Source organism: Clinocottus analis, unplaced genomic scaffold (genome assembly GCF_023055335.1).
Source record: "Clinocottus analis isolate CAN_PGR_092001 unplaced genomic scaffold, fCliAna1.0.p SCAF_6, whole genome shotgun sequence".
In the NCBI taxonomy this organism is placed as follows: domain Eukaryota; kingdom Metazoa; phylum Chordata; class Actinopteri; order Perciformes; family Cottidae; genus Clinocottus; species Clinocottus analis.
In genome coordinates this window covers 5,190,421-5,216,083 of record NW_027176218.1, presented here as the reverse complement: position 1 = coordinate 5,216,083, position 25,663 = coordinate 5,190,421, and the positions used below count along the sequence as shown (strand labels likewise).

The 25,663-nt window shown below is 42.6% G+C and overlaps 1 protein-coding gene across 1 annotated transcript; it reads right to left on the bottom strand.

The window, feature by feature from the left end:
- Window positions 1-44: 44 nt before the first annotated feature.
- tubgcp6 (tubulin gamma complex component 6) lies at window positions 45-24,499 on the bottom strand. Its single transcript, XM_068602427.1, has 25 exons — window positions 24,213-24,499; window positions 23,132-23,937; window positions 22,838-23,001; window positions 22,332-22,545; window positions 21,107-21,265; window positions 20,666-20,787; window positions 20,470-20,533; window positions 20,256-20,365; window positions 20,006-20,097; window positions 18,191-18,330; window positions 15,968-16,117; window positions 15,248-15,329; window positions 14,648-14,724; window positions 13,778-13,893; window positions 12,482-12,620; window positions 12,279-12,377; window positions 10,344-12,177; window positions 9,600-9,761; window positions 6,683-6,827; window positions 5,715-5,856; window positions 4,059-4,253; window positions 3,242-3,374; window positions 2,424-2,637; window positions 1,206-1,399; window positions 45-589 (listed from the first exon to the last, which is right to left on the bottom strand). The coding sequence occupies exons 2-25, from the start codon at window positions 23,915-23,917 to the stop codon at window positions 498-500; spliced, it is 5,625 nt and encodes a 1,874-aa protein (XP_068458528.1). The 5' UTR covers window positions 23,918-23,937; window positions 24,213-24,499; the 3' UTR covers window positions 45-497.
- Window positions 24,500-25,663: the final 1,164 nt, after the last annotated feature.

Below are 25,663 nucleotides of genomic sequence, written 5' to 3'. Positions count from 1 at the left end.
ATTACAAAAGAAGAAACAAAGCTAGAGAATAGCATTTATTCAACAAAGCATGTTTGCTTTGGTATTTACATATAATTGCCACTTAATGTGTATGTACTTAATCTACATAGCTGCAGGCACACCTGGGCGTGAGACAGTCGGCATTAGCATCATCTCAATTACAGACTTTGGCAGCAGATAGTTTAGAAGTGAAGCCGCTTAAGCACGCAGACATGTAGTTCAAATCCAGCACATTGATTACCTCAACATGTTAAATACATGCCCTAAAATAAAGCAGAGGTGAGTTTTAAGATATATCTTGTACACCGAAATGACAGCCAGATGAACTGAATGTATTATATATACACACGTAAATATGATTATCTGTCTTATAAACACACGTTGGGGATTTTTAAAAAAAAGTAAACACTCATGTATACATTGATACATTGGATCAGTGGCCAACATGTATGTCGGTATCATGTCCAGTACGACAACACGCACGCCAGTAACACAGCTCAGGAGTCTTTGTAGTAGTTGTTGAAGTTGATGCGAAGAAGGAAATCCTCCAGATGAGGCTGGTAGCCTCTGTTCACCAGCTTGGTCACCACTGAGAAGAGAAGAAAAGATATCATTTGTGTAATAATTAGTTTTAGAAAGATACAATTTGGATGACAGATTATGTGTTGAAACTATTTTCGATAAACCAAAGTACACCAAGGGAGAACATTTAAAAACACAGCTACAAACAAAAGCTTGACGGTTGAATTTAATTCAATAATAAAACTATGCTTTAAGCAATCATTTTCAAAAGGACTCCATTATTATCTGAGAAACGTCTCATTACAACGAGGCTGACTAGATTAATCCTCAACATTTAGAGAACATTTGATGTGCTGTAAAAAAATACGAGAATTTGATATAATTTGGCAAATCTTATGCTTGAAATTAGAAGGTAATCTACAGTTTATACAATTTTAACATTTCACAGCGTCATTTAAATATAAGTGTCGATATTGAAGAAACTGAGGGATTATCTCGGCTCTTTGTTTCCTTCATCCATACCTTCTTTTCTTCTTATTTAGTTGATATTGCTGTTTTTTAATTAACTGATTGATCGGCAATACTTCTACACATCCTGTGGCTTCATAATTCCAAACCTAAAAACAGCCAAATTAAATTACGTAATGAAAAAAAAAATACATAAAAAGAGATTTTGTCCTCACCTTTGAAAAGGAAGTGAGAGTAATACTTGAAGGTGTTGTACGACTGCTGCATGGCAACGAAGCTGGGGTGCACTGCCTCCCCCTGCTGGCTGCCCCAGGGCTGTGCGATCAACTGGGCCCGAAACTTGAGGATGAGGCTGAAGATGCTGTGGATGATGTTCATGACCGGAGCCGCCTTCTCCGTCAGCAGACCCCTGGGGGAGGCACGAGAGTGCAAAGTTTAAGAAGCAGGACAAGGCACTTTGAAATGACTTTTCGGGGCTGACACAGAAAGAGTGTGATACTAACAACCTCTCGATGAGATTAAATCATTCATTGGGTTCAAAAGTTAGCCTCACATCCAGCTGGAATTTTAATTGACTCGGTACGAGGAGGTTGAATTAATTTTATATGAAATTACGGGTGCGGAGAGAGCCACTTCAGCTCGCTGTGCCTGAAGAAATCCTTTCACTCAAAATGTTTCTGCATTTTGTTGCAGCCTCAAGTCCTAATTGTTTTGATCAGACATCAGCTGTCCGTATTAAAGCTCACAACAATTTGGAGAACACAATCAACGCATCATTTTGGCTCCTGCAATTTAATCTTTATTCATCAATTGATCTAAAACTGCCAACCTTAGTTGATTTATTTAGAGGATCAAAAACACATTTTTTAATAAGGCACAAATACCAAGCATTTCTATGCACACTTTGAGATATTCAATTTAAAACCCACAAAAATTCCCCTTGATGAGCTGCAACTAAATGTATTTTGATTAACAGGCAAAATTCTATAAACGGGGGCAAAACACAAATCCAAAAGAATTATGTGTGTTGAGTGACTTCCTGTAAAGACCTTCCTTCTCACTGTGGCGTTTTCTCTCTCCGTACTCAGGTGATGCGTTTTTGCTGCATTCGGCGTGCACCTATTGTATATCGCTTATGCATTCAATCTTTGAGTTTACAAGGTTATCTGTGTCTGCTCTCACGTGGGGTGCAGAGGCTAAACGCTGATAACACCCAACCCTGAAAGCTGCGATCGCTCAACGTGTTGAAATGTTTAAAATGCATTGCATTCAAGGGGAAACAAGGACATTTGGTCTTGTTCCAAAAAATGTCTTCTCCAATGCAATATGTTGGGGGGAAAAAAACTATCATATATCACCTTCTTTGTGCACAGAGATAACAGCAAGCATTATATTGCAATGAATACTGAGAGATAAACAGTTCCAGCTCTCACCTGAAGATGGCTCTGTTGAGGTAGTCTGCGTGCGTGCGGTGGATGGCGTCGAGGTCGCTGGCAGAGGCCAGCTTGGCTGTGAACTCGCTCCAGGACACTTGCAGGATCTGGTTGGCGATGTATCCTTGCATCACCTTGACAAAATGCTGCATCTCATGTCTGTACAGCTGCAGCTGGTGAAACTGCACCGAGCGACCGGCTCCTTTCACCAGCGCTGAGGGGGAACAAAGGCGGTGACACGTTGCAGGGACGGAAAAATAAACCGTTGCTGGTTACAGACGTTAATATGGAAAGAGGTGCTGCTTCTCTGCAACGTATCACTGCAAAATCCATAACTGTGGGATATTTGAGCTCACTTTGGGCACATTCATTCTTAATGAAAATAATTGATGACACCATAGGCAGACTTTGCTACATGTATAATACAAAGAAACAGTCATGTTAGTCTTGCATGTAGGAGAAAAATTCAGATTACTTAGTAATCATCTACATTCCCCTGGTGATCAGTTATATTATTGTTGTAGTCGCTGGAGTTTGCATCCCTCTAATTCCTTAATACTTTGTTTTTACCCCTTCAGGATATCAATCTAAGTAGTCTGAGCACAGACTTCCACAAATCAATACTATCCAACCTACTGAAGCACACTATTTTACAACAGTCCCACTGCTATGAGATGTGCTTCGTATAAATAAAACAGAAAGGATTTGCAGTATTCCCCTCAATGGATACGCTATAAAAAAAAAAGTTGAAGCGCAACTGGAATAATTTGAAGGGATCTCGGAGCAGGGCCTGAATCGGACAGCTCCCGCCTTCTCACCTGTTCTCTTGAGGTGGAACCAGACCTCACGAAGGCTCCACACCATGTGCTTGAGCTGGAGCAGGAACGAGAACAGACGGTTGTACTTGTTCATGCAGCTGTCTGTGATGATGATGTTCAACGGCCAGTCCACCTGGGAGATGACGCAAAGGAAATGAGACGGCGGCACCGAGAGAAGGGGAGAGGGAGGGGGCGGCGGGGGGGGGGGGGGGGGGATGCGTGTGAAGGTGTGAGAGTGAGTGAGTGTGAAAGAGAAAGGAAGGAAAAAGGAATGGGAGTTAGGAAAGACGGGTAAAAGGGAGAGTGACGAATGAGGCGAGGAGAAAGGTGTGAGAGGAGAGATGTTGATAAAGGAGGTGAGAGGATTGTGAAGGGAAGACATAGCAGGGGAGAAATGGGAGCGGGGGGGGAAGAGGAATGAGGGAAAGATATATGGGGGAGAGAAAGAGCGGAGCGGAAAGTAACAAGACATAAGGGATGAAGACACGGGAAGGGGAGGAGATTAAAACGTTTAAAAGATGGGAGATTCAGCAGGACAGGGAACAAAGAACAAGAGCAAAGGACAATATGTGCAGCATTAGTCACTGTGCATGTCATCCGAACGACTCAACTCCAATCAATCTACAAGCGTCAACCACTTAAGTGCGTGATAAGCTCATTTTCCACACCCAGGGCGGTTTGTCAAAACATGACAGCTTGTCACATTCAAGCTGCCACTCACGCCGAGACAAACGCGCTCGAGCACGCGTACGCACTCCGTTACTCGGGCCCATTAAAAACACACACACGCACACACAAGTGTGACACGCCGCCTGACCTTGTAGCGGAGCTCCAGGCAGTTGAGCGCGTCGGGGGCGTTCGGGTGGAAGGTCTCCGGGAGGAAGCGCAGGGCGAAGGTGAAGTTGGCGGCTAACGGGGTGTCCCCGTGTAAGCTGTACTGCAGGGACTTGCTGAGGATGGAGTTCAGGACCAGGGGGGTCAGCAGCTCGCCGGGGGTCTGGCCGCTGCCCAGCTGGGTGGAGGAGGAGGGGGGGGGATACACAACAAGGTCAAACACGGATTACTCCGTCGCACCTCCTCACCGATCTTTTCAAGTGTTGCATCGAAGGCCTGGGCGTCGGCAGGTTTTTTTTTCCTTTCTCCATCCCAAACAAACACTGCGTGTCGCTGATTGCAATGATTAGCTCGCTTTCCGGTTGAAGGTGTGCTAATCAGCGAGATCAGCTGGTGAAGTGTTTGGCTGGAACAAAAACCTTCTGTCTCACGGGCCTCAGGAGACAGATGTACGCGAATGTTTCTGCAGAACAGCAGCACCGAGGTGTTAGCAAAGGATGTGCTTGTTATTTCACGGCGGGAAGCTCTGGGCTTATCGTAAGTCATCTCGGAAACGGAGGCAGGGACGCTTTGCGCGCCGCCGTGCAGGCAATAGGAAATATGATGGGATTAAATTGTGAAAACAATGTGACAATGCAAAATGTACTGATGAACTTGCAGACAATTATAACCTGAATCTGCAGCGCCCCTCTTTTTTTTTTTTACAGAGAGTTTCAGCCCATTGTTCAGCGGCACGGCTCACAACTTTACTATTTTGGGTCACTCTCGTCGCCCTTATCGCTCTTATGAAGTCGTTTTTAGCCGCTATAGACGGCTATTTCAGCGACAACGCTCCAACTACCCAGAGATATTTCCCTCAGGAGCTGCTAGAATAAATAGTTGGACTTGAATACTCGAAACACAAACTCTAAATGAATGATTATCTCACTCTGTAACTGCTGAATGTGTAAATACGTAAATATTTGCTTAACAAGTTCACTATATTCAGCAAAAAAAAAGGGATAACATGTCAATATTGTATTCGCAAAGAGCAAGGCTGTAAACTAAATATTGATATGCCGAACGTCTGAGCAAACCGGGCCAGTTTACACATCCAGCAGATGAGAAGCGACATTATTATGCATTTGGAGTCGCATTTCTGGCCGCCCGATGAACGTTCCTCCTCATTAACAATATCAAAAATATTAAAGTGGCAGTTTTGCGTGTACATTTCTCAACAGTAATCCTTTCTTAAGAAGCTGCAGGCGGTACAACTGCAACGCACACAGGCTCTCGGATTCGAGAGTTATTCGGCAGGAAAAGTCCAGGCGCGAGAGTCGAGTAACCTCCTCTGGAGAACTGGCCTCTACCTGTGGCGCATATATTTGAAAACAACGGGCAACTCTTGGCATTATTCAGCCTGCTAGTTTATGCATACAATAATTTAGTTTACAAGGTTACCTGCCCGTGCAGAAAGCAGATAACACTAAATACATGCAGTGCTGCTCAACAAAAAAAAAACATCTTTGTTTAAAATGTGTTGCATCCAAGAGGCGACAAAGACATTTGGCCTCGTTCCAAGATGATCTCTTTTCCTTTTCCAAGAGCGCAATAAATACATCAATAGTTTCAGCAACACTTAAAAAAAGAAGAGCTTCACCTTTTCAAAGAGCAGATCGCTGAGGGACTGCGCGAACTCGCCGTCCTCCATCAGCAGGAAGTGGCGCAGCGCCTCAAAGTGCCTCTCCACCCCCAACTCCACGAAGAAGTAGTCCACCGCCGCCTTGTTCACCAAAGACACGCTGAAGACGGGAGGTGGAGGAGAGAGCAGGACCGAGATAAGAAGAGAGCAGTTTTGACGCGATAATCAGGACTGAAAATTATGCCGACTTGCATATTTGATACAGGTTGTGAGGATGATACACATCTGCTCTGGAGAAAGCTCAGGGAAATATACCGGGGTTTCACTTTTTAGATGACTTCCTCCGTCCCGTTGCTGGAAATCATTCCTAAGCAATTCACATTTATAACACAGTTGGATTTAGGGGAGACTCTCTTTAAGTGAAAAGTCAGCAGAGAAGATATAAAAAATAGTTGAAAATCTCTTGAAAACTTCACTGTGTTGCTAAGCACGAGATAAAAATGTGTTCATAAAAGTTTAGAGCTATGAATTCCAATGCTTAATACACTGCACCCCCTCTGTGTGCAGAAAGGGATGAGAAAGCCATTTCTTTACACACAAAAGCTGAACTGCATAGTGTGCAAAAACATTGCATTGAAGACTGACAAGCTAGTCTGGATCTCTGATGGAATTTCAAACAGAAAAAAGGATCCGACAAAGATGGAAAGTAATATGAATTTAAATTATTCCTCCGGTGCAGAATGTGCACTCAAGTACAGTTTAAGTGGCCTGGAGTAGCAGAAAAATGAGGAGATCAGTGAAAGCCTCACACCTGCATTTCACTTAAACATAGTATTCCAGCTTCCAGGGAAAATAATCATGTCTTTCTCACACACTCAAAACTCATAAACAATATGTTTCCAAATATGATCTTTCCAAGTCCTTTCATAACCACAAAACAGACACTTTTCTTCCTGCAGCCTTCTTCCTCCCAGTCAGACACTCACTGTGTGATGAGCGGGGTAGTGACGGCTTGTTTTATCAGAACTGGCAGGGAAACCATCTCGCTGAGCTGGACAGCAGTGGGGTCCATAGGAAGTCCCCAGGGGCCCCGAGTTACCTGCTTCAGCAGCTGACACTCGGGGGATGAAGCTGCGTGAGAAGGGGGGTGAAAGGGTGAAGGGGGAGGGGGGGGGTGACAGGCATGTTTGCTGAATAAATATCAGTCTTGCAACAGCAGAGTAAAATGTGCCATTTTAAATAGTGTGAAAAGACGCTAGAGTTTACATTGAGAGTAAAAAACAAAATAGAAAAGCATCCTTTTTGCTGGAATGGATGATGCAAAAGTAAATGTGTTGGAGGAAAAAAATGATTCACGCTTAATCATTTACTATTTCACTGTTATATTCAGACTTCTCATCTTACTGTCTCTGTTTAATCTCACACACAAACTCAACATGTCTCCTGGTAGCAGGGAGACTGGGGAATCTGTATGTTCCTTACTTGAAAGATTGAGCAGTTCCTTTGTTATCGTATGACCCTTTCTTACAAACCGCTCTATGGGACGAGGGGAAAGGTTCCCGATTAGGCCGAAGACGTCATGAGGGTTGATGAGTATTTGAGAGGTGGTTCTCTGAGAGCTCTTTGAGGACTCTTGGATGTGCAATTTGTCCATCAGCTTGTACTCCTGACTCTGCTCCTTCCTTGCAACGAATAAATGTTCCTGTTTTAATGATTTTACTCCGAGGGGTCCAATGAATTTTTCTAACAAAATGTTTGGACATTAACCTTTTTGGAAACCGTGTGAAAATCCTCCCGCGCCAATTTTAAGTCCCAGCATGCCCCATCCAGATAATCTTTTGGCATAAGATACATAAACATTTTTCATTTTTGACCTGAACGACAGAGTTTGTTTTTTTTGCCTGAAAGTCCTTCGTAACAGGCCGAGGCTTTGTTTTATTGTGATTTTTGTTGCAGATTATGACTCTTTAGGTTCTAATTTTTCCAAAAAGGTGTCTTATTGACTGCTCCAGGTTTCCTTTTTGGAGAACCTGGCTCATATCATGCTGGATGTTTATAGTTACGATAGTTACGATTTTTGCAGATATACATTTTTTTCCAAGACTTTGCTGAACAAATGCATACAATAATTGGAATTAATTTGGTGTTCCTACCGACGACTCAAACACAGGGGCGAACACTCAAACGCAGGGAAAAGGAGGTCTGGAGCCAAAATTGGTTCCACGGCTTTCAACGGGTTAAAAGATCAAGTTTTGTAGGACGGAAACTTGGGCTTTGAAATGTTTATTTTACACTATTTTCTAAAATGTGATAAACTTAACAATTCATTGATAATGAAAAAAATTGGCAGCCGGAAAACTACGGTCTATAAATGTGTTCCTGCACCTCTCTGACACAATACAAATAAAACAATAGAGCTGCACAATGGATAGAATTTACTGCAGGGTGAGTCCATTAAAAAGCACTATATTGTAATTTGCTCATGTTATTTTGTCCACCTTCTATATTTATAGTAACCCTCCTTAAATAATTAGGGCTCCTGACTTTGATCAGCGGTGTGGAAGATGTATTCGGCTGACTGATTTCACGGAGACCCGGGAAGCTGGCATGAAAAATAGCAGCATGACACATGGAGTGAAAAAGATGAGCCAAGATGCATCTCGCCCAAACATAAACCAGACTTAATACCCTCATGAAATATCACTGCTTTTTGTACAACCTCTGTGCCTGCTGTTGAAGTAAATATTAAACAGCCCCTGGAAATGCATCACTCCTAAACATGAAAAAGGGCTCGTTTTAATTGATGAAGTAAGCCCCACCGCTCTACGGTGCATCATTTCTCCACAATTTCACATAATGTTTTGCTCTATTTCACAAGATGTTATTTCAGAAAACATCAAGGACTTTATCAGGCTGCACGTAGCGTACAAGTCACCTTTCACCGTGTAGAAATGCTCATAATGTTCAATGTAGGCTGCAGGCTACGATCAGAAGATCAGGGGAGCCCATTTAATTTTCCGACTGGATATGTAGCACAGGCCACAACCCTTTCTGTTCATAAATTAATGGGTTGAGCTTTGTTTTAGGTCTTTAGTCTCATCTAACTTCAATCCACCAGAAAAAGCAACAGCCTTAGCAGAATTATTGTACTATAGAAAAACATCAATTAATTATTTTGTCTCAATTTATGAGCCAAATAATTAAATTGTGCTCATTTAATTTATGATTTGAATACAGAAACTACTTTACTTCGGTTGTGCTGTGAAATTAGCCCACGCAAATTGTTTGAATAAAGATTTAATTAAAGTTTAGGGCTCTGCAACAGAGAGGTTCTATATACGGGGTTGAGAGCATTAATGGATCTGTATTCAACATTCAGAGCATTAATATTGATGCAAAAAACAGTCTGCTTTGTATAGATATAGTGGATGAATAGCTACCTAAGTAAGCAGAGAATGAAGTCGCTCTCACTCCTCTGTATTATAATCTGAGTTTGTCTGTATCATGCCACCCACTTGCTCAGCCTTCTCCATGTGGAGAGCTGTGTAAAAGCAATAGATATGCTCTAAACGTCTTATAGAGCACCTTTAAAAGGGAACCAAAACCTTTCAGAGGATAAGCTCTCTGGAAATGAAACAGCTCTGGTTTTACTTAATCTTCCATTTCCTCTCTGACATAGTTAAAATGTGGAGGTCCTCAGGGTTCTGTTTTGGATCCCCTCCGTTTTTTATTTAGACAATTTGTTTGGGTTGTTATTTGTTGTTACATTGTGTCAGGCCTCACTGCCCGTATTTCTCTTAGCATGTAAACAAAATGAGGATGTCATAAACTCCACATTTTTCCACAATTACCATGTGCCAAAGGCACCATTCATCTTTGGCCAGTTATACATTATTAACTCACCCATTAGATTGTAGCAGTCTTCGTATTGCTCCACCTCGTACTGAGCACACAAAGCCAGGAGGTATTCCTGCTCAGACTTTTCTCCAGGGGACAAACCGAAGCCTGCTGCCCAGGACCCCATGAACTCAACCAGCTGCTCACCAGGGCTGTCCGACTTAGAACCTGAAGAAAGATGGAAAACAATAGAAATAAAATATACTGTTTTCAGTGACCATTGTTTGGTACTTTCAAGGGGATTGTAAGGGACTTTCATCTTTTTTGGGCTCAAAACCCACTGCACTTTAGATTCTTTGCGTCCCGTCCCACCTGACAACATAGGAAACATTACTCTATTAATCACTACGCTATATGTTAAGAATTCTGCTCTTAGTAGCAAAGAAATCCATCACAGTGTCCAGGTCGAAACAGCTCTAAAATAAAGAAAGAATTTATTCAGTTCATGTCAAGGAGAATATTACAGCAATTGAACCGCAACTGGAATTAGATGTATGAAGAACTTTGTGAGTAAAAGCACTTATGTCTTTTCTGTCTTCAGTGTAATATATTTTCTTTTTAACTTCTACTCCTCAAGAACATCTCCTCTATGTCTGAGAGTCGTACTGTTTTGTCTTCAGTTAATGCAATAAAACTAAAGTAACAAATAAAATAAGAGTGAGTTTAGTGACTTGGATTACATTTGCATTCAAGATTGTAAGCGCTAGATGGTTGCTGCAGAATGTGTATCGCTCAAATACGATTCATTACCTTTAACATCTTCATTGTCTTCCGTCTTCTCCTGATTTAAGACGTCTTTGCCCTTCACCACGCACCCAACTGCAAGCGAAGAATCGGACGAGTGGCCAAAAGTGCTGCCGGGCAGTGCGGCAAGTTGTGTCTCCGTTCCAAACACCACGCAACCCACGCCCAGCGTCGAATCAGAAGAGTGACCGAAGACGCTGCCTGGTAGCGGTGATGCAAGTGGTTCGGGTTTCGTCACGACACATCCGATGCCTAAATTTGAGTCGGAAGAATGACCGTGGGCACTGCCGGGTAGAGGAGATGGTTTGGGTGGATCTCCTGAAACTAAACATCCAGCAGCCAACCCCGAGTCTGAGGAGTGACCGTACGGGCTTCCAGGGAGAGCAGCCAAGGCGGGTTCACCTCCAGACACGATGCAGCCGGGCTGAAGCATGCAGTCCGAGGCATGCCCATGTTTACTCCAACGAGGCCGAGCTTCAGATATGTTCGACACAAACTCGCCCACTTTTATATTGGCGTCAGAGGAGTGACCGTGGACGCTGGGAGCAGGAAGGGGCGCAACAACATCTGAGACATGATCTCCAATTTTAATGTGGGCATCCGAACTGTGACCATGAACACTGGGGCTGGGCAGAGGGGCAACTACATCTGAAACATGCTCACCGACTTTGATGTGGGCATCTGAGGCATGCCCGTGGACGTTTTGAGTGGGAAGAGGAGCGACAAACTCTGCAACATTTTCCCCGACTTTAATGTGAGCGTCAGAAGAGTGGCCATGAACGCTGGCGGAAGGTAGAGGCGCGTCAACTTCAGAAATATGTTCTCCAATCTTGATGTGTGACTTGGATGCATGGCCGTGGACGTTAGGGAGTGGAAGGGGATCAGTTACCTCTGACGCGAGCTGTCTGACATTTATGTGAGCATCAGAGGACTGTCCATGGACGCTGGATGAAGGCTGCTGGGCGACGGCATCTGAAACCAGCTCTCCAGCTTTTAGGTGAGCACTGGAGACATGAATGTTTGTCAAAGAAATATTATCACCCACTTTATTTTGAATATTTGAGCTGTGGTCTTGAGTGCTTGGTTTAGGGTTTGCATCAGGTGGATCAATCCCACCGCAGTGAAGACCATTATCCTTGCCACTTTCTTCTGGCGTAGTGGATGGAGAATAGACCACATCATCTTTTGCAGCCTTGACAGATTTACCATTGTCATCATTTCCCTCTACTGTACATGCTAAAATTCCCTTTTCAATTATCGGTTCTATCACAGATGCACCCTCCATCTGCTTGTTTTTTTCTATTGAGGCACTCTCACCCCCTAGCTGCACTGTGGCTTGAGAGGGATGTCCATAAATGCTCGCTACGAATGTATTCTGGGTCTCATCTGCGGTGTATTGGCCAAGAGGAAAGCTGGATTTGGAGGCTTGGCCAAATGGGCTGGATTTGGGTATATCATCCTGGAACAGAGACATGTTGACTCCAATGGGGATGTGGGAAAAAGAGGGATGACTTCGAATCAAGTCGGACCGTGGCTGGACTGAGGTTTGGCCGGTTATACCCTCAAGTGGACTAAAGGGGGCACTAAAGTCATAGTCTACTAGTTGTGCTGTAGGACACGCCTCAGGTAGGTCAGAGCCGATCTCCTGTAGGGCGATCTCTACCTGCTGACTGCCAGGATTCGGTGACTTGGGGAGAAAATCATTGATGTTGATGTCCTCAGAGATGAGGGCGGGGTCCGCTGCTAGGGTGGGCAAAGATGGGTCAGGTGGGGGTGATACAGCATCACATTCTTGAGTCTCCGCTAGCCGCTGTTCAGACGGATCCTGACTGGGAGGTTCCTGTCAGGAGAAGATGCTAATGAGCACACACTTCCAAAGAGCATAATTGAGTGGAAAAAAAAAATGGGGATTTAGGTTGAGGAACATATGTGTCGTTGTACCAGTGTTGGTTGCGGTGCAGTCTGTGGAGCTGAGGGAACAGGTGGCCACACTTCCATGGGAGGTCTCTCCTGGCCTAATGGATATTTCTTTAGCATTGCCTGGAAAGAAGTCCCGAGGGCTTTGCTTACTTCCCTTTCCTTAAGTAATTTATAATACATATATTGTCCTGTGTGTGTGTTTACAATTTTAATTAAATACAAACCTGAGTCTGCTGCGTGTCATGCATGAAGAACTGAGCCCTGGATTCGTCGAGTCTCATTCGCTGCACCTGCCACATGGCCCGCCTCTCTCTGCGAGCCGCCTCCTCCGACAGACGGCTGTACTGAGCGATCAGCTCCTTCCTACAGTGCAGGGCGTAGCAACACACAAGTGGCAAGTAAATATTCTGGTTTAGGGTTTCATCTTGCACAGTAAATGCATTCCTAGGAAAAAGGGTCTATGTCCCACACTGCTTCAACTGATGATTATCTTCATTTGTCAAAGGGAAACACTCAATATCACAGAGTCAAATGGGATGTCTTTGAATGTCTTGTTTTGTCGTGCTCCATTGTTGTGCCACATGATTCTTGAGGATCAAATATGCAACTTGTAATTTATGGGATTGTCCTTTTTAACTGCAGGCCATTCAGTAAGCAGGTGGCTTTACTCTAGCTAACTTCAAATTGGTATTCAACGTAGATAAGGGTAGCAAAATGTTTATATTCGCTGCTCTTCCCAAACAGAGATTGGCTGAGTTTTTGCAAGAAGTCTGACATGGGTCAATTTTATAAATAGCGTCTTGTTTGAATACTGAATCATTCGTATTTAAATTGGAGGGCAAATCATCCAGCAATCAGTATTCTTTGTACTCTGTGAAGATAAGCTTTCATGTGCATGTGCTCATGGCCGACTCTGATAAGCATAAGCTTGTGTGTGAATATGTGCTTTCAAGCTCTGTGTTGTCTATGAATTCATTGATGAGCAATTTCCTTCACCAATTGTCAGCCTCTTCAATTATCTATAATTGATTAATCAGTAAAGGCCAATAAAATATGAAATATAAGTTTTCCCTTTCATGAAAAACTGTTTATAGAATATGTTCCCGGAACATCCCAAATAATTAGGTGAGTAAATGTTGAAACTTTGCCACAAATTCAAGGCAAGAATAGTACATGAAGGCAATGTGAATTGGTTAGGTTAAAAGCTGTTGGGGACAAAAGCAGGTAATCTCCAACTATCAACTCTTAGCCATCTTATGGAAATCCAATTGTGCCATACTCGCATTACAGCGTCTGAGCATATTTGCTCGTGCTGCGGCATCATGCCATTATCCCAACTGCATGGTCATTCGGCACAAGCCCAGCTGCTGTAATATCCCACACAGATGGAGTTGAATTCCCACCATGTTTGCACATAGTCCGTTCATATATTCTAGACCAAATACATTTTTTAACAGAGATTAATCAATCATCAATAAAACATTTGCATCTCCACCAGCGGCTGTTAAAAGCAGTCAGACCTGGCTCTCTGCTCCAGTTGTTGCTCCAAGGCTTGTAGTCTTTTTTCTCTATCCCTCAGCTCTCTGGCAAAGCTGAAGTCATCCTCCTCCTGCCTCTTCTTGGCTGCACTGCTCCACTGGAGCCAAACACACACACACAAACAAACAAACATGTATCATTGTGTTCAGTTTCTAAAATCAACATCAAGAGCAATGAGTGGATAGCATGAATCCAAATTTCTGTTTTTATTCTCTCCCTGACAGATGTATTAAATTTAAAGTGGCTATAAATCAATATTATTAGAACAAAATGTATATGTGTGTGTGTCTATATATATATATATATATATATATATATATATATATATATATATATATATATATATATATATATATATATATATATATATATATATATATATATCTCATTTCTATTTAGCTGTAGAGACCGTAACTTCTTCTCTGTTTTGGTTCACTCTAATAGTCCTATATTTGGAAACAGAAGGCAGCATTTATCAGCTAAAAGCCAAATATTTCCCCCAGCAGTTGGTAGAGACAAATTTAACTCAAACGCTCATATTAACTTAAAAGGTGATTTTGTGCTCACAACATGTCTCCCCTGCTTCAAAGTGGCCCCAGAAAATCTGTGATTGCAGGCTTAACTTCGAATTATTATCAAAATATAGAAAATAGGAGACAAAAAGAGGTTTTTATCACAATTCACTCCTCTATAACACTCCATTTTTTCTTACGCTCTTGCGTACACATGCTCACCATCTTTACTTTGTCACACATTTATCAACAAATACGCACATTCTTAAATCTGCGTTACTCATATTCACATGCAACATATTTTAGTCACACACACACACACATACACATACACAATACCTCCAGGTGCTGTTTCAGTTCCTCAAAATGCTCCCTCTTCTTGGCCTCGTCAGCCAGACGAAGTGACACCTGGCGCCCTGCAGGAGCCGAGAGAAACAACAGTGGGCTGCTTACCACCCCACACGGAAAAGTACATAACATCTCTCTCTCTCTCACACACACACATATACACACACACACACACACACACACAATCACCATCTGCCTCACGCAAACTCACACACATATACCTATGCCAGAACATGCACAGAGCATCAGGCCAGACTTTTTTACCACCACTCCCAAACTTTGCCACACATCTTTTGCAAGAATAACGGAGTTTGCTAAACTGTGCGAGGATGATTAGATTTCACAGCCCACAGTGCTGTGAGCCATTCAAAAGCATTCCTCGCAGCCCTTGGCCCTGTGCATCCCTGCTGCTCTCCTGAGAGGAATGAATGTAGCTGAAGGACACACTCATAGTCAAGAGTGAAGAAGCAAGTGTGTGTTATACAAGGGTGTGCATATGCATTAAGCAGGATATGAAAAGTATACTCACAGTGTGTGTGTGTGTGTGTGTGTGTGTGTGTGTGTGAGAGAAAAGAGATGTGGAACACTAACCGCGAATGCTCTCCAGGGTTTTAGCCGCTGACTCTCTGACCTGATTGATCAGCTCCTGGCGTGCCTTCTCCACTCGCTGGGCCTTACAATAGACAGAGAAGAAATCATCATTAACAAAGATCTATCCGGCTGCCCCGGAGCTCACCCCACCTCTGCCAGTCAGCACTGCCAGCAGCGCACACGATATAGGTCATACACACCAGGTTGTTACACTAAATCAAGCAGCGTGCAAGCCCCAGACGTCAGCTGCATCATTATAATGGCTCGCTGCTGAAACGCTCAGTACTTGAGGGGCAGTGTCACATCATGAATCATGTTATGTTAAAGAAAAAGGATATATATATATATATATGGAGAGAGAGAGAGAGAGAGAGAGAGAGAGAGAGAGAGAGAGAGAGAGAGAGAGAGAGAGAGAGAGAGAGAGAGAGAGAGAGAGAGAGAGTACCTGTGTATTGACTTGTCTTACTACAGGTTTGACTTCTCACCCTAAAGAATTTTAGGCTTTTTACAACATTTTAGTCAGCTTGCAGTGAAGTAATGCTGTCTTTATTCGGGTAATACACCACGTTGACTGCCATGTCTACTTGGGATGGGAACACATTCTTATACTGTTCTTCAAGCTAATTTACCAAAGCTCTTGTCAAACATAACGGAGGAGTTTAAAAGACATCGCCGGTAAGGACGCTACTGCGTGGGAAGAATATGCGTGAGTATCAGTACTTGTTCCTCCCTGCTGACGGCGCTGTGCTTGGCAACCCTCTCCATGCGTCCGCGATACACAGCGCAGTCCCTCTCGATCTCCTCCACCTCCTGGAGGGAGAAGGTGACAGCGATGCGAGGCACCGGCAGCTCCGACCAGCAGATGTAGTGCTGTGGACACAAAGTACACAAACAAGCTTGCACCAATCAGAGGCTCATTGTTGTAAGTGTTGTCTTCATCCTGAGGATAACCCTTTACTGTTGATTAATTGGGCCATCATTTTCTTGATGAAGTGCTTGGTCTGTTAAGCCTCAGGAAGGGTGCAAAGTGTCTTTACCATCATGTCAGACAAAACAGATGGACTCAGTAAATATTTGGCCTTTTGGCATCAAAATAGTTGCTTCATTTTCTGTTAATCAATAAATTCATTAATAACTGATGCAGCTGGAGCACCATTTGTAACAACACATGTACAATCAGCTGTAGAAGAGAGTAACGGGCCTTGTAGTGAAATTATTTTGGAATAACCAACTACTGTCTACTGCTAAATCCACATCAAACATTAGGTGTTTTATTCAAAACATCCAGGACTTTTCCTTGAAGGCATGTTGGGTTTAGTCAAGCTGACTGATTAGCTCTTAAATAGCACATTAGTAACAGTCCTTTCACTTTTGCTTTTTATCAAGATAATTGTGTGTAAAATTAGCATACAGAGAAACACTGTAGTTACAGAATGCCAATTAGTCCGGAGCACGAGCCCCGTGGTTTAGGTCAGACAGGTCGAGTCATACAAAACTGAATGTGCTGGTGAATTAGCAGGTGAATCACAGAGAACTGAGGAGATTAAATAGAATTATATTAAATAAAAATGTCAACTCTTCACGAACGCTTTCCATTTGTCTGGCATGCTAAGCTTCCCGTCACCGTGCCAAAGTGGCGGCGTCCATTCATGTACATGAACATGTACACGCTTCGGCTTACTGGTGCTTCGCTGAAAGCAGTGCTGGGAATCGTATGGGAACTCATAGTGATACATGGACTGTATTTAGAGCACAATGTATGGTTTTATCATAAAGACAATTCCGAGATATGCAAGATATTGCAGGAATATCAACTAGATTGGAAAAAAAATAATTTGTCCATTGGCTTTAATTGATAATTGCAGTAAATGTAAAGCAAAAGTGTCAAAAAATGATTGTTCCAGCTTTTAAAATGTGAAAAAAAAGCAATTGAAGACAGCACTGTGATGGACATTCTGCACTATTTTCTGATGTTTCATAGAACAAACAAATAATCAAGATCAGCATATTAATATGCAGCCCTAACATCTGATCCATTTAGGCCTGCATCCAGTAATTCATTTAATTATTGATTAATCTGCCAATTGTTTTCTTAATAAAAAAAGTATTATATTGTCTATAATATTGGGGAGGGTAGAAAAAAAATTGTCAAAAGAAAGGCCAAAAGTGACATCTTCAAATGTCTTGCTTTGTCTGCCTAACAGTCCTCAGCTCAAACATATTATTCTGTTCAAATTGATATAAATCAGAGGAAAGCATCAAATCCTCAAATTTTAGGAAATCGGGACCAATAGAGGGGTTAGCAGTTCCAAAAAGTTGCCAATAATATTTCATTAGATCGACTTTTAGTTTTAATCAACTAATCGTTTCACCCCTAGATACATCCCGATAGCTTTTATCAAAGCAGGACTCAAAGTGGCAAACGTCTGCAGTAACAGAGAGAGAGCGGAACAGCTCAGCCTTCACATGTCTAAATGATGATGAAAACATCTGATTCAGAAACAACTCAACAATTCATCTTAATACTGATGCACGTGTTTTGATAACGTTTTGCAGGAGCCCGTGTCCCCCATATGTTGCAGTATTGATTATTTGTCCAATTCCCTTTGGGCAGTATGGATTTCCAGATGGGTTGAAGCTTGTTGTGGCAAGTAGATAATTGTGGGGTGCATGTGGATGGCGGAGCCTCTATCGCTAGGCCAATTCAGTACATTGAATGACTGTGAGAAGCAAGAAAAAACAGATAGAATATGGTAGCATTATCTCAAGGTTTATCGTTTCACATGAATAATGTATTCACAGCAAACAACCGCCAAAGATTCTCTTTGTACTGAATAAATTAAGACTTAATTAGATTATATGCAGTAATATCTTTACAGAACATTCAGCTGCCTGAAATCCCCCGTCTGCATAATATGAATGTGTTAAATGTGAAAAACAAACCTGCGGGCAGCAGATCTTGAGGAGGTTGATGGTCTTCCCACAGACGTACACATCATTGCCGATGTGTCTCAGGAAGACGGGCACACAATCCTCCACATCCTTTGAGATCAGAGTGTAGCCTTGGACCCAAAAGTGTTTGTCTGCACAGATTTAAGGACGCCTATTACATGCCGCTCTACAATTTAGAACGAGTGTGTTTTTTTTTACTGCTCCATTATGCCTCCAATAACAGTACAACACTCTCACAACTAAGAAAAAAAAGTAACACCTTCGTAGTATTATGCAGCCTGCACTAGGCCTAAAACTTTTCCTTATTAGTATGACTTACGGGGCATGGCAAAACTCTGGTCGCTTGAATTAACACTTGGAAATTGTTAGCGCTTAGCTCAGTGATCCTAAACAAAAAGCATAAGAGAACATGAATGCACTGAGCTCCGAGAACTCTTTACAGAGAGCCTTCGGCTTGCCAAGAAAGCTTAGCTGCTGATTGCTTCCCTGGCCGACGGACTTCGAGGAGAACAATGACATTTGTGTGTCCTCCAAAACGCGGGCGCAAGAAGTGCAGGGGTTCACTGCAGAAGTTGATGAGGTGTAGCCGATGAGCAAATGAACCTCTTAGCCAGACAAAGCCGAGGTGATGGTCTGACCTTGAATGGGGTGTTGCATGACATACAATATTTGGACAGGCTATAATGATTCATATAAAACTATATTTATGGAGTACTGTCAAGATGAAGCAATTACAGAGTGTACCCATTTGGGGAACAGGTTTTCATTAAGATTATAATTTGCTTGAAAACAATTCCCTCCTACAGGAAAACCAACAATTATTTGCATTATCTTTGCATATTTTCAAATGTAGTTTTGTCCCCCCTCCTCTCCTGTGAAAAATCACTTTAAGGATTAACGGATTATCAAAATAGTTGCTCATTAGATTTCCTTCAATCAATAAATTGTTTAAGCTCTACCATCCTGTGGTCATATCTCATTTTCACATCTCTAATCGATCTATTAGTAAGTAACGCTGCCCCCGCTTCGTCAATTAGGCGACTAATTGACCGTTTAGTTAATTTCATGGCGAATGACTTATGCGTCTCTGCTCAACAAAATATATAAAGTGGTGATTTTGTGTCATTCTTTGAGGAGAAACTCGGTTATACAGATATGTTAATTGAAACAACTAATGGATTAGTCAATAAAATAATATGAGTGTTAACGAAGAAACAATTCTGATGATCGCCTGTTACTCTTGGATATTGTGAAAGGGATATTGCCTTGGGCTGTAACAAATGCATTTTTATTTATGTCAAACTGTAAATATTAGAATATGTTAAATCTAAAAGAGTCTGTATGCATCTGCAGTGCAAGAATCCTCTCCTCCTGTCTCAACGCTAGTCTGCTGCTCTCATGAAAGAGCCACGTCATTAATTGGATTTAAAAATAAGTCAGTTAGTCCAGATTTGTCAAGGGCAATTACAAAAGAAAAAAAACTAATTTATTTCAGAAATTGTTTCAGCGAGCATGGTGTACCAACTGAAAAGAATGAGGGGACATATTTGTGTTGTTTCTGTCCCCGTAGCTTACTGAGTGAAGATGGCTCTGGTCTCCAACGCTGCGGTAGCTGATTTTGTTTCCCACTGATTATCATCCAATAGCTTCATGACATCCTTTATAGACACAAGGACGAATCTAACTCGGCAATAAAGCCTGTAATGAAATCTATTTTTTTTTTCTTCCTGCAAGACAATCTGTCCGGCAGGCTTTTCATTTTCAGAACCTGCTGACTGAGGACGGCATGCGCTTGTGTCATCTCACCTCTCGAGACGAGATAGTCCTCATTGACCTGGATCATGAATTCTCCGTAGATGTCCCGAAACACGCCGCTATACACCCAGTCAGACACAAACCTATGAGGAGCACAGCAAAAACAGTCACACCCAGTCCTGACAGTCCTCAGAAAAACTTAGATGGAGCAAGATCTGCATGGCAGCGAGGGAAAGCCCCGTGCTCGAGTGATATCGTTTTACTTTGAAGACAGGTCTGCATGAGGAGCGTGGGGACTGACCGCGTGTACGGTTCACAGGTGCTCTTCAGCAGCGACAGCAGGACCGGATAGTTTTCGTTGCTGCAGTTATTCTGTGCTTCATTGTACAGGTAGGACATCAGTTTAACACCCTGAGGAGAGCCACATGACAATGAGCTGACATCCCATCTGATAGGCTAAACACAGCCATGACGGATGACATATTGCAGTTTGCAGAAAGAAACAGAGGACTCACCACAGGGAAGGTAGACTGGCCTGCATCTAAAGGCCCATCTACACAGCACAGCTCTGACAGGTATCTTAGATTAAAAGAAAGCAGAGGGTTTTTTTTAAATCTGATATTAAAACCAAGGTCCTCTAGGACACAACTATACTGTGAGCTTGAAATGAATACTAGACACATGAAGGCCAAAAAGCAGGTTTGACCTTACCTTAGTTGGCGGCCCACTTTGCGGAAGAGGAAGCCAATGGTCAACAAGCTGAGGGTGGGTTGAGTGCTGAGAACACAAGCCCTGTAGTAATGCAGATACTTCCGCAGACCACCGGTAAAAGCCTGAGAGAGAAAGACATTTTCTGTTATTTGTATCTATGACGGCGTTAACCCACTAAAATTGTCACGATGCGTTCAGTAGAGATAATAGGAAAATGCACTTTTGTGATGTCGGATAGTTTTGGCAACAGATTTTTTTGCTGCCAATCATTCTTGTGTACCAAAAACTCTTTTCTTACATGATTAAATTTGGGTTTTTAGATTGTTTGTGTGAATAAATAGTTTGGGTATTGAAAACTCACGCATCTCAAATTGCCACGACAATGGTAACGGCGATAAAATGTGCGGTCTCAGTGGTATAAGTGTTGACTATACAACGTACCTGAAAGACGAGGCCTTTTTTGTCAGCACTTTGCAGAGAAAAGCGACTAAGCCTCAAGTAGTGGGTGCCGTGCTGGGCCAGCTCCCCCAAGAGACGAGACACACTCTCTGGGGAGGCTCCTGACACGCACACGCCAGGTCTGACATCAAACTGAACACTCTGCGAAGGAGATGGCAGATTTACAGATGGCGGACAAAATGCAATGAATAACATCTCACAAACAAGCCCCATGGCAAAGCCGTCTCTGAAAAGCTTATAATATAGATTTTTCTCGAGAAAATCACCTCCATGGTGACTTTCGAAGGCATGGTTTGTGGTGTTATTATATGAGACCGCAATACATAATCAAGTGTTTGTTTTGTTGTCCTCTTCATGGTTGTTTTATGAGAACTGGATACAAAGAGTCCCAGACAGGACCCTTCTGGGGGGGACAGAAATAGCAGACAATGTTTTTGCAATCTAGCACAACACCACCACGAACGACCACCTCAAGGATTACCTTTGAGTTTAATAAACACCTGACAGTCTCAACCAAACATTTTATAACATAAGCCTTGCAGAAGTTGCGTGATGCAGGACTACAGTATTAGATTATGATAGATTGTACAGGTGCTCATGATGTTGTGTTACCTCTTCTACCAGCCTGCATGTTAATGACAATGTATGCTAGGGGGGTCTAAAAAAAGAATGACTTAAGTAGTAACTATATATATTTTTTATATTATTATTTTATATATATATATATATATATATATATATATATATATATATATATATATATATATATATATATATATATATATATATACACACATACATACACATTAAAAAAAAACTTAATGGGAAACAATAAAGCAACAGAAGAGCTCTCCTGTGGTTTTGTTTTTGACATTAAGAATTTTTTCATTTATTTCCTCGTCTCGTAATGTATCTTTGTCAGGCGACTAACTGTGCTTGACACTGCCACATTATTTCTTGTTGTTTGAGGTAATATGCTTTTATAAACCAATTGGGTTTGTTGTTTATGTCGTACACGCACAGATTGTCCATTGATTCTGCTCTCAGTTTTCTTCCTCTCTGTGTTTTCTTTTTAGTAATTGCTGTCACAGTGCATTTATCACCCCATTCACTTTCATCACTTCAGTCTGACAGACACCCAAAAACAACAGATCAACGGCATTTTATTGCATTTAGGGGACCAATAAAGAAAGATAATGAAATGCACCTGGTTGAGCGGGAAAGTCGTGGAGGCCACTCCGATCAAGACGTTGAGAAGGTCAAATACCAGTTGTGCCTGAGAATCCAAGGGCAGCGGAAGGAGAGGAGAGGGTGTAGCGGTGCTGACCACCCTCATTTCCCCCTCCCATAGACGATAAAGCTGGTCAAAGGCCTCCCTGCCTCCCTCTGTTAGATAGAGAGACTCTCTTTTCCCTGGTGGGCTGGGAAGAAAATAATTTTAAAAATTTGGTGTGTTTCAGAGAGGGAGAACAAAAGTGAAGACATACTATTTTATACTTCATCTGTTACTTTCCAAACGTCTTTTTTTTGCCTGTTTTGTGACATTTGTAACACTTGAGCGAAAAATGCAAACATTCACTGAGTCTCAATCTTTTAGTTTTTTTTTTTTACGTTTTAGATTGTAAATTAAATCTCTTGGTTTGACCAAAAGCGTGGATTACCGTAGACTTATTATGATCAAACATTCAACAGCACAACTGACTCATCACTTACCAGCCAACAGACTCCCAGCAGCGGCGTTTTCCAGGCTCAAACGTGCGTACAGCCTCCCATATATCAACGTCTGGAACGGGGCTGGTCTCTGACTGAGAGTCTGGGGTCATGTTGGAAGCGGACTGGAAGCCCTCATCCTCAGACTGATCTAAAGACGAGGGGACCTGCACAGACAACAATGAATCCTGAGGAAAACATTGCACGACACTGGGGTGTAATCCATATTCAAATAACATGTGCAAGTTTGAACCCAAACTAAACAACATGCATGTGCTTCGATACTAAGTTGCATACCCTTATGGCCAGCCCAGTTACATCAATATTACTGGGAACAGGAGGCAAGTCCAGTCTTATGTCTATGTCTGAGGTGCGAGTGTGCTGCAGTGCTCCAAACAACGTCATCCTGGTATCCCTGTCAAATCTTTCTTCCGCTTCCAATTTAGTTCTCAGAGCCAGCAATCCTGTGCCTGGAGGGGCATCCATCAACCTCTGAGTTCCACACAAACTCTCCAAAGTGTCCCACTCCTCCCCACACACGAGACCCCACGCCCGGGCCTCTAGCCTCTGCAGCTCCTCGCTCTGGTAGCCCCAGGGTCGAGGCCTCCGCAGCACTGGCCTCTCTCGTCTCATGTAGTCTCTGCTAAAAGAGGTAGGGGGTGGCGGTGCCGAACCAGCGAGATGTACCAACAGCTCAAGGACTGCGTCTATCTCCTTGAGGCCGGAGGACTCTCCCTCCATCAGCATCCCCAGCTGCTCCTCCAACTTCTCCGCTTCCTCTCGGCACCCCGCCACCCGCAAGTCAAAGCAGATCATCAGGACTTTATTTTTCGGCGGTGTGTTAACTGTGGCACTTGCTCCTGGGGCAGACCCTTTGGTGTCATCTTGAAATAACTTAGAAAGCAGCGAGCCGTAGGCACACTTCTTGAGAGCCTTGCGAAAACCTTCTCTCGAGACTCCACCCAGGGCCCGTCGCTTCCAGGACACCCCGGACAGGCTGCATTCACACAGGGCACCCATCAGCTCAGTGATGCTGTCGCTGCTGCAGCTGGACTTCATGTGGTTGTTGGGTCTCGAGTACATGGTGGCACAGTTACCTCAGCCTGTATGAGTGGAACAAAAAGGGATTTATGTTGTAAGGAATAGAAAAGAAACTATAGAAAGCATGTATAGCATGTTTGCTAGCATGTATCGAGGTTTTAGGAACCAAATAGATTAACCTAGCTACTTAGCTTTAAGTTAGATGAATTACAACAGCTAAAGATAACCAGCTAGCTACGCCAACATTTAGCTAGCGTTCAATACAGAAACGTTACATCAAACTGCATATTGCATTAGCCAGCCCAGGTACAAATCAATGCTTCTCGAAGTTATTTACCCTCTCGATATCGTCTGTTGTTGAAAGATTCAGAGTGACAGCTTCCACCTCGCATCCTCCCAGTGCATGCTAGCGTTTGTTATTAGCAAGCCCCCACGGATCAACTAGCTAGCTGTCCTGCTTAGCTTGTGTGGCAAAGCATGCTAAACCCAGTTATTGGGTGTCCTTTACAGCTTCCATAGGTCTTTATTATTCAGTGGTTTCTTGATCTGACATATTCGTGCCAGTTATTATGCTGCAATGTTGTTGTTGTTGCTAGCTAGAAGCTTCATTCATCTTCCATCATACATCTCGGCGCTACAAATAAGAACCTGCCCCTTTGAATTTGATTGGACAATAAGATGTTCAGACTTCGGTGATTGGCTGTTGTAGAAAGCACTCTGATTGGTCAAGGGTGTTAGTCAATCATAGGATGGGCGCTTTGCTGCATTCAGGTGATCCGAGAAAAACTGTAGATTCCACTTTCCAATGTTAACGCCAGTCATCGACAGGCAGGATTGTAACATTTGGCTTGTTTTGGAAATATAATACGATATTCTTCGCCAATTAGAGTGGAAGCGGTTAGTAGGCAAAATAACCAACTAAAGCAACAAACATTTACGGAGCTCAGTCAATCTGTTAGCATGCGCCGCGTTGTCTCTCCCATAAGCTTGAATGCATCAATTATTGCGCGGGATTCATAAACTCGACACAGTTAGTTATAGACAAACTTGCGGCTTTCTTCTTTGTGGCATAGGGTTTACGCAAAGAACACGCATTACGAAACGGTGTGTTGCATTGCTCGATAGGCAAACACGTCTAATTGTAGAATATGGTCCTTCAATTTCCGCTGATTAAATATTTGTAGTTAGTCGTCATCGGTCAGGAATGACAGCATTTCACGAAGTCTTCATCAATCCCCTTCGCGTAATTACGCACTGGTCTGAATCATTTAATTAATTAAAGGAAAGGTTCAGCGTTTGTCGAGTTTATTTTAATTCGGCATGCTTATGCCCATACGTAATGTAAACCATTAACTGTATATTGTTGTTCTGGCCATGACAGCAAAACAAACAAGTCTTTCTTCTTTGCAAAAATGCAGCTTGTTCCAAAATTCTGCAGAAGCCAGAATGAGACAATGTTTCAACGTAAAGTGGATTTTGTCCCTCATCTCTTACATGGATTTGTGGCGGGTATGGGATTTATTGCCAGTGTAGGAAGGAGGAAAGCATACGACAAACAATTATTCTTAAATTCACAGTACATGTGAATATTGTTGTAATAGAGACTTGGAAAAGAAATTCGTTTGGAATTGTACACAACCTGCTGTTTTCAGACTATTGTTTGAAGTTAAAGGCTTTCTCAGTTTCAAATGCAGGTTTAACCTTCTCCAAACCCCATCTCACCTGGGTTTACTACAGAGTTATTACATTACATGTCATTTAGCTGACGCTTTTATCCAAAGCGACTTA